The 10044-nt window shown below is 50.5% G+C and overlaps 2 protein-coding genes across 2 annotated transcripts; one reads left to right on the forward strand and one right to left on the reverse strand.

Annotated features, from left to right (window-relative positions):
- Positions 1–1034: 1034 nt before the first annotated feature.
- Positions 1035–2304, forward strand: LOC123166131 (DIBOA-glucoside dioxygenase BX6). Its single transcript, XM_044583899.1, has one exon. The coding sequence runs from the start codon at positions 1114–1116 to the stop codon at positions 2164–2166; it is 1053 nt and encodes a 350-aa protein (XP_044439834.1). The 5' UTR covers positions 1035–1113; the 3' UTR covers positions 2167–2304.
- Positions 2305–8376: 6072 nt separating this feature from the next.
- Positions 8377–9361, reverse strand: LOC123165495 (vegetative cell wall protein gp1; the record flags this gene model as incomplete). The annotated part of the gene is given in 1 exon segment (XM_044583153.1): positions 8377–9361. A coding segment is annotated over 1 exon segment (619 nt), but the record flags the coding sequence as incomplete, so codon positions are not given.
- Positions 9362–10044: the final 683 nt, after the last annotated feature.

Genomic DNA, 10044 nt, shown 5'->3' on the forward strand with positions numbered 1-10044 from the left:
GCAACCGGTCGCCGGCGAGCTGCTACGGGCTCGCGGCGGGCTGCAACCTCGACCGGCCGTAACCATGGCCGCACGCTGCTGCATCCATGGAGGTTTCAGAAACACACGAAGACGACATAGGTGAGGGCGGGCGACCAGCGGCCAGGGCGGCGACCGTAGGCGACCGACGGCGAGGGCGACCGGCGGTGAGGAGGCGAGGCGAGGCGGTCGGCGCGTGCTGGGGCGTCGACGCGCACGAGGGGGCCCGTCCTTTTCCCGTGCGGGAGGTTGGAGAAGGAGGTGAGGGGAGGAAGGGATCTGACGATGCAGGGGACCAGATCTGACGGCTGGGGCTGGACCAGCCCAACCGTTGGGCCGGTGCGCCGGCGCAGATCACTGCGCTAAGGACAACACGCTAGCTACTAGCTGCTAGTACTGTACGATAAGGAGTACTAAACTTTGTCACGTTATCTACTATAAATACTAACTCTACCATGACTCGGCTAAGACCACGTGCACAAATCTGACTCAAATTGCCACTGACATTGCACGGACATAGCTCAAGATTACTCTTAACACTCCCCGTCTCTCCATCGACGGTGCACCTCGCCTTCATCTTCCAGAAAAACCGACCGCGCCATTGTCATTTCCGCGCAACTTACCCATACCAAACGTGCTAGCGAGCTGTCTCTTTGCCATAGTAGTGTGGTAGCACACACGTACCCGCAGCATGTGCACGGTTCTCAGCTCTTACCATACAGACAAGACGCTCGTGAAATCGTTGCACCGGCCAGTACCAAAGGAGTGGTCCGGTTGTTTTCAGATTCCAAATCGACGGCGCCACCCGTGCCAATACTAGGTGGCGGCCATGACTGGCACGCGATTGATGCATGCATGTCTACGCGGCAACGATGGAGACAAGGCATGCAGATTGCATGTGACCCGTCCACGTCCACCGGTCCACACCAGCTGCCCAGCCGTGCAGTACTCCACATGGATGATGGAGCCGACGCTGGATCCATCACCCACCCACCGGCTCGTCGGCTACGGGTACAAGTACGTGAAACGTGAGTGCACCGGCCGTGCTAACTAGCTGGCCTGCTTCGCGTGAGTTCATCCATCCATCCGTCCACCATGGCCTCCGACCGCCTCGCCGCCCTCAAGGCCTTCGACGAGACCAAGGCCGGCGTGAAGGGCCTCGTGGACGCCGGCGTCAAGGCCGTCCCGGACATCTTCCGCCACCCTCCGGACCCACTCTCCCCGTGCACCAAGGTCGCCGCAATCCCGGTCGTCGACCTCTCGGGCCCACGCTCTGAGGTGGTCGCCGCGGTGAGGGAGGCGGCGCGGACGGCGGGCTTCTTCCAGCTGGTGAACCACGGCGTGCCGGAGGCGGCCATGTCGGGGATGCTGGCGGCGGTGCGGCGGTTCAACGAGGAGCCCGCGGAGGCCAAGGCGCCCTACTACACGCGGGACGCCGCGCGGCGCGTGCGCTACAACTGCAACGCCGACCTCTTCCGGACCATGGTGGGCAAGTGGCGCGACACCATCTACATGGACGACGTGGACCGGCTGGCGGCGGGCGAGGAGGAGGAGGTCCTCCCGCCGGCGTGCAGGGGCGTCGCGCCCAAGTACACGGCGCAGGTGCGGATGCTGGGGCGCGCGCTCTTCGAGCTGCTGTCGGAGGCCCTGGGCGTGCGGCGCGGGTACCTGGCGGAGGAGGCCGGCTGCCTGGAGACGCTCAGCGTTGCCGGCCACTACTACCCGGCGTGCCCGGAGCCGCACCTGACGCTGGGCGCCGTCAGGCACAACGACCCCGGCTTCCTCACCGTGCTGCTCCAGGACGGCGTCGGCGGCCTCCAGGTGCTCACGGACGTCGAGGACGGCGAAGGGAACGTGTCCGCCGCGTGGGCCGACGTGCCGGCGGTGCCGGGGGCGCTGGTGGTGAACGTCGGCGACTTCCTGCAGCTGGTGTCCAACGACAGGTTCAGGAGCGTCGCGCACCGCGTGGTGGCCAACAGCGTGGGGCCCCGGATGTCGGTGGCGTGCTTCTTCAGGGCCAAGGGAGCGACCGTGTGCGCCCCGGTGGCCATGGACGGGGGTGGCCCGCCGCGCTACCGGACCGTCACGGCGGAGGAGCTGCTCCGCTCGTCCGGGAAGCAGAACGGGCTCCGCGACGTGAGGCTCTAGCTGGCGAGCCTCAAGAAAGCAGAGAGCAGAGACGAGGCGTGAATGCTTATTGGAACATGGTGATGAAATGCTTGTCGATGAAGTTGTAGCCTTGCATGAATTTGCTCATCTTTGTCTGAATAAAAAACAATTTGCTTATCTGCTCATGCAAGCAAAATTGTTCATGACTTTGGAGCTTTGCATGAGTTTGCTTATCTGTTCATGCAAGAAAAAATGTTCATGGAAGAAGCGAACTTTGCTGACCGATGCCCTGAAACCATACAAGAGCTTAAATTGCTGACGAAGTAAGAAATAGTAGAAGAGATGACGCGGCCCATTCCGCAGATGAGGCTGTCTTCATGCGTTGTGTGCTCCCGTACTTCGTCAGTTTTTCCTTGCTTTGTGACTTGTGACTAGTACTAGTAGAGCAAACTTGAAAATATATTTACAAAGTTATAATTAATGGGTTTGCTAAAACTCTGCCGATCGAGATTTAACCAAGTCTCAGTCTACTGCATAGCCGTTAGATCTTTGCATGAAGATTTGTCCTGGACTGGGCACCGTTCAACGGACCTCCAACATTTTGTACCACTGTTTGCAACATATCTTCCTACCGGTTGCAACATCTGTCTTACTGATTCTAGCATCTTGTCTCACAGGACACTAACATCTGCCCTCGTCGACTGTAGCACCCATCGGTCACAACATCCGCCATTGATAGTTGCGGGCTTGCAGCATATAGTCCCAATGGTTGTAGCGTCTGTTGTGTTGCTTGTAGCCTGCTTGCAACATTTTTTGTCGCTGGTTGAAGCATCCGTCTTGCTGGTTGTAACATCTCATCTTACCGACACAACATCTGCCCTCTTCGATTGTAGCACGTCATCCCATCAGTCACAACATTCGCCAGTAGTGGTTGCAGCATATAGTCACAACGATTGTAGCGTCTGTTGTCTTGCTTGCAACATGCTTGCAACATTTTTTTTTGGTTGTAGCATCTAGCCGTGCCACTCGTAATGCTACATCTATGATGATGTCACTCGACTGGGACTTCGTTAAGTCTCAGTCGACTGAGTTATAAACACACCGATTAATTAATTACGATGTTTCATTGATCAATGTATATATGTTTGTAAGTGGCTTGGATCAACGTGTGCTTGAAGGTCCCCCACGCCACAACCAACTCACGAATCATTTTCCTCTTCCTCACAAGGAGCAACTCAAGCAACTACGGTTCCATGCCTCCTGCTTGTAGCGTAGAGCCCATCAACATCAGAAATCCAATTCGAATTATTATATCCTTCAAGCACAGCAGGGTGCCCCAAATACGGAATTCCATAACTTATAGTACCTCCTAGATAGCGCAAGACCCTTTCTAGTGCATGCCAATGGTCGTCACCTGGGTAGGACATGAACCTACTCAATTTCTCACAGCAAAAAATATATTTGGCCTTGTTGCGCTAGCTAAGTACATGAATGAACTGACAATTTGAGAGTATCTTAATTGATCTCTCATTTCTTCCTTGTGCTTTCGGAGTGTCACACTAGGATCATAACATGTTGGAGAAGGTTTGGTATCCATAAAACTGAAATAGCACAAGGCCTTCCCAACATAGTGAGATTGCGTTAGAGTAATTCCACTCTCATCCTTTATCAGTTTGATGTTTAGAATCACATCAACTTCTCTCAGATCTTTTGTATCAAAGTTCTTTGATAGAAACGACTTGACCTCATTGATCACATCAATGTTTGTACCAAAAAGCAGTATGTCATCCACATATAAACATAATATGACACCATCGCCCTCGCCATGATGATAGTAAACACACCTATCAGCCTCATTAATGACAAATCTTGCAGAAGTGAAAGTTCTCTCAAACTTCTCATACCACTACTTAAGAGCCTGTTTCAGACCATACAAAGATTTTAACAACTTGCACACCTTTCTCTCTTTACCCTTTACAACAAACCCATATGGTTGATCCATGTAGTTTTCCTCTCCGAGCTCTCCATTTATGGAAGTTGTCTCTATGTGCATTTGATGAACAATAAGCGTCCGCGGACAGTGACCGGTCACCCCTCAAAAAACTCATTCCACGCCTGGATACCTCAAATCCACATTATTACATGCAACGTGAAACCTAATCTACACGGAGCTCGTCCGGTTCCGCTCCTCACTCGCCCGGCTCTGCCCTGGCCATGTTCAGCGGCCAGTTGCGCTCCTCAGAGTATTGGGCCGGTCGCCGGCAAGGTAGGGTAGGGCATGGGACACGAGCTGGCTCACGGGACTCAAGGCCCCGCCGTCTCCCATGCCCTACTCTTCCTTGTCGGAGACCGGAACCCGAACGATGTCGGTGGACGTCAGGTCGATGATGGATCTGTCAGGGGACAAGCCGCCGATGTCCACCATGATGCGGTTGCGGTGCCTGGATTGATGCGCCATACGGGGCGCCGAAGAATGCAACTCCGCCTCGCCGACGTCCGCTGCCTCCCGCTGAAGAAAATATGCCCTAGAGGCAATAATAAAGTTGTTATTTTATATTTCCTTACATCATGATAAATGTTTATTATTCATGCTAGAATTGTAGTAACCGGAAACTTGATACATGTGTGGATACATAGACAAAACATAGTGTCCCTAGTAAGCCTCTACTAGACTAGCTCGTTAATCAAAGATGGTTAAGTTTCCTAACCATAGACATGTGTTGTCATTTGATGAACGGGGTCACATCATTATAAGAATGATGTGATGGACAAGACCCACCCGTTAGCTTAGCATGTTTATCGTTCAGTTTTATTGCTATTGCTTTCTTCATGTCAAATACATATTCCTTCGACTATGAGATTATGCAACTCCCGGATATCGGAGGAATACCTTGTATGCTATCAAATGTCAGAACGTAACTGGGTGATTATAAAGATCCTCTATAGGTATCTCTGAAGGTGTTTGTTGGGTTGGCATAGATCGAGATTAGGATTTGTCACTCCGAGTATCGGAGAGGTATCTCTGGGCCCTCTCGGTAATACACATCATAAGAAGCCTTGCAAGCAATGTGACTAATGAGTTAGTTGCAGATGATGTATTACATAACGAGTAGAGAGACTTGCCGGTAATGAGATTGAACTAGGTATGAAGATACCGACGATCGAATCTCGGGCAAGTAACATACCGATGACAAAGGGAATAACGTATGTTGTCATTACGGTACGACCGATAAAGATCTTCGTAGAATATGTGGGAACCAATATGAGCATCCAGGTTCCGGCTGTTGGTTATTGACCGAAGAGGTGTCTCAGTCATGTCTACATAGTTCTCGAACCCATAGGGTCCGCACGCTTAACGTTCGATGATGATTTTGTATTATATGAGTTATGTGATTTGGTGACTAAATGTTATTCGGAGTCCCGGATGAGATCACAGACATGACGAGGAGTCTCGAAATGGTCGAGATGTAAAGATTCATATATACACTACTAGGAAAAAGGCTACTAGCAGCGCGGATACCCGCGCTACTAGTATCGCGCTACAGCTAATAGTTAGTAGTAGCGTGGGTTAAACCCGCGCTACTACTAACTTTATTAGTAGTAGCGTGTGCCACCCACGCTACTGCTATTATGTACACGCGCTACTACTAATGAAATAGTAGTAGTGTGGGTAAACAACCAACGCTACTAGTATCCTATATACTAGTAACGCTCAGTTTCCTCCCCACGCTACTACTAACTTATTAGAAATTTAAAAAATAAACCAGTACACATCATTACAAATACAAGATTTATAATAAACTGGCATTAGAACACATCCAGTAAGAGCATACATAATTGACATGGGCTCCTATTTCATGGTTAACTGGACATTGAAGCCAATAAACGAGCCAAAACCCCATCATTATGCATTGGTACTCACGATTGACCACTTCAAAGAACATGCAAGTATGTATGTCATTAACAATTGCAAACATAAGTTTCTTTTACTACAGTTGTTGCATCTACTATCACACAGTTCCTCATTCTACCTGTTCTCACTCCAATAATAAGAAAAAGGAAAAGGAAAAATAGAGATAATCTGCTGCAATTGCACTTCAGTGTCATGGATTCAGTCTGCCGCTTCAACATCTCATTATCCTGCAGCAATGGAATTTTACCCAAAATTACCTTTTGCAACTCTTCAAATCTCTTCGTTGAAGCAGACAGTGAGGTCTTAACCTACAAACAAAGATTGTCCCATAAGCATTGCAGACTTCAATCATGGGAGAATATAAGAGTGTACAAGGCATATACAGAGAATGGAACCAACCTTTAAAAGTTCATCTTGTAGCTCCCTATTTTTGGCCAATTCAGTGTCATATTGTGCGTATCTGTGATAACCTCGAGGTAAGATCTCTGCACAAACCTTCCCACTCTGTTGCTATCTTCTACGTATGAATGAAAACAGACTTACTTGTCAGAGAAGCAAATGTGAAAGTTGATTACAACATGTATGCTAAGTCGCTAACCCATAGAGACAACTAGACCAAATGTGAAAACTTCCCATGTTGTCGAGGAAGTATATGAGCACCCCTTGAAACATTAATTAGCATGTACTTGACACAAACAAACTTGTACAGAAAAAAATAACACTTTCGAATTTAATAGGCTTCAAAGATTGCAAGGAAGGCATACTGATGAGCTGCAATGCGATCTTCAATGTTCAACTTGTACAGCTATGCTCCTGCAGTGCAACCCCTAGCTCACTGTGGCTTCACAACATCTGACATTGTATAGGACGTTTTTTAGCAAAGGGTGAAATTGCATACATATACATCTCAAATCATATGTAGTATGTGTCTAGTCATCCTACGATTGCCTGAGCTTAGAACTGCATTTCTTATAAAAGCTTTAGACATGTTCAGGAAACACATGTAGGAGATGACAAGTGTACAGATCACCCATTTTTATAGGTTCAAAGACAGATAACAAAAATTAACTAGAAAGAGTTAGATGATAGCGAAGCTTAAAGCTGCAGAAAGAAACATTAGATATACACACACTACTAGGGAAAACCCTAGCAGTAGCGCGGGTATTTTGCCTATCAGTAGCGCGGGACGACGCGCTACTGATAAGGTGCTACAGCTAACGTGTAGCAGTAGCGCCTGTCGTCCCTCGCTACTGCTATGCATAGCTAGCAGTAGCGAGCTTTAGTGCAGAGCGCTGCTGCTAATATCTGCAACGCTTTTTAGCAGGAAGCGCTACTGGTAAGGGAGCGCTACTGCTAACTTTGTTCCCCTCGCTACTGCTAGTTTTACTAGTTTCTGTTTCTTTTCTGCATATTTGTTTTGTATTTGAATAGGCTTTATACAATAATCTTTAGCATGTCATACACATACAAATGTAATCATAGCATATACATACAAATAGTCTCATCAAATCATGTCATCATCATAATCATCATCCAACACAAAGTGGATTCTCGTCATCATATCAAAAATAGCGATACAAGTCTCGAATACTTGCAACTACATTGTCATCCATCTAAACAATGATATACGCGAGAAGAGCTATCACTTTGAGTGAGAGCGGAACTATGTAGTACATGAGTTCGTATCCCTCTCTCGCATTTGCGTGAACCTAAACTAACTATTGCCTGTCGCTCGGAAACCGGAAACCGGTACACCTGGGCCTGACACTCCGGCCACTCATCGTATATATACTCCTGGCATAGCACTTCTTCGCCATCGATGATCTATGCACCTGCATCGTCACATGAGTCGATGATATGCAACATATATAGTTGAGCAACAGAAAGAGGCAGACTTGGCAAAAATAGAAGCAACATATCATAAGCATAAATAACAAAGTTGATCGTACCCAAAATTCCCTAACTAGAGTGACACTACAGGAAACAGGTAATTTGCCGTCTGTGAGCCACAGACAGCAAAGACCTAAATCCAGACGGCAAAAATTTTGCCGTCAGGAAGCAGACGGCAAAGTCATACGGCAAAGATAAGTCGGCAAAGAATATTTTGCCGTCAGCTTTTCATCGAACAGACGGCAAAGATTTTGCCGTCAGCCAAACTGTGAATTTGCCATCTGCCACAAAAATAGCAGACGGCAAAGAACTTTTCTTTGCTGTCAGTCAAATAGTGTGCTTTGCCGTCAGTCAGATTAAACTAAAGACGGCAAAGTTTGTTTTTTTTTTTTTTAAAAGACGCCGGAGCAGAGCATCTCGCCCAACAACCATTTTTCAGAGGAAAAGAGCACAAGAGGTCCGGCTCCATTACATAGCAAAGAAACCAAATTGTCTTACACAGTACCAAATCAGCACGCGGAGGACAGCCCCACCGCTGCCCCAGCAAAGACTACAAGCCTAAATGACAGAATTAAAAACTAAGATCAACTAAGGACGCACACCCAAAAGGGGACAACGACACTAGTAAAGCAGCAAACTCATACAGAACCAAATCAGATTGAGGCGGAGCTCGCCGGAACTGAGCTGCTCGCCCAACAACGCCGAGAGGGCCGCGTCGCGCATCGTCATGGTCAACGTCTGGTCATGCCCTATTGTTGTTTGGCGGCCGTGTAGGAGGGAGGACGAGCCGCGGAAGAGAGGAGGGTGGAGCTTCACGCAGCGCTGGCGAGCTGGCGGAGCTTCACGTGGCGGAGACGGAGGAGCTTCTCGCGGCGGCGCCGGAGTTGAACGCGGCGGCGACGGCGGTGCTGCACGCTGACGATGATGGACAGGCAGGCGAGGGGCGCGGTGCTGGAAGGACGAACGAGCGGCGTGGAGTGCGGCTTCTCGGGGATGGGCGGGCGCGGCGCCGGCTGGACGAGCGACGGGCGCGGAGCCGGCTGCTCGGGGACGGGCGGGCGCGGCGCCAGCCGGACGAGCGACGGGCGCGGAGCCGGCTGCTGGGGACGGGCGGGCGCGGCGCCGGCCAGATGAGCGACGGGCGCGGAGCCAGCTGCTCGGGGACGGGCGGGCGCGGCGCCGGTCGGAGGAGCGACGGGCGCGGAGCCGGCTGCTCGGGGACGGGTTGACGGGCAGGTGCTGGCCGGCGGCGTGCGGGTGCTCGAGGATGGGTTGACGGGCAGGTGCTGGCCGGCGGCGTGCGGGCGTGCGGCTGCTCGGGGACGCCGGACAGGCGGGCGGGTGCTGGGAGAGAGGAGGAAGCTGGCCGGCGGCGTGGCTCTGGTCGGGGGAGACGGAGAGAGGAGCAGGAGAGAGGAGGGCGCTGAGGGGATTAGGAGAGAGAGAGGAGATGGGCGCGTGGGGTGTGGGGGTCGTGGGTCGGGGCAGGCCTCATGGGTGGGCCCCTGACCTGTGGGTGGGTGGGTGCGTGTGTCCGACGGCTACGATGGAAGAGGACGTCTGTTTTGGATCTTGCCACGTCACGGATCCGCGTGATCAATCCGCGTGATGTGTTTTCTCTTTGCCGTCTACCAAATAAAACACAGACGACAAACATCTTACTTTGCCGTCTGCAGAGCAAAAGAACAGACGGCAAAGTCTGCGCCGTCTGTTATTGTTTTGGCAGACGACAAAGTGAGCTGTTTGCCGTTTGTACTTTGTTTGACAGACGGCAAAGTCTATTTCGCCGTTAGTATTTCTTTGCCGTCTGCAGCAGACGGCAAACCTTGTCTTTGCCGTCTGGCCCGACGAAAAGCAGACGGCAAATACGCCTCCTGACGGCAAATTATCTGTTTCCTGTAGTGTGATCGTCGCTAGTCGAGGAGGACGGTTTAATTACATCAAAAATAAAGTTTCGTCGTGCATAACTCAAAGTTTCGTCATACAGAAAGTATGGACTAAACGGACACATTGTCATATATCGACAATCACTCCAACATGTAGTGCCATCCATCCAAGTCACGGAGATAGTCCCCGAGCCTAGTGAAAGGCTTCAGGTCGAGACGCTGAGCGGC

The sequence above is a fragment of the Triticum aestivum genome, chromosome 7D, assembly GCF_018294505.1.
Source record: "Triticum aestivum cultivar Chinese Spring chromosome 7D, IWGSC CS RefSeq v2.1, whole genome shotgun sequence".
Taxonomy (NCBI): domain Eukaryota; kingdom Viridiplantae; phylum Streptophyta; class Magnoliopsida; order Poales; family Poaceae; genus Triticum; species Triticum aestivum.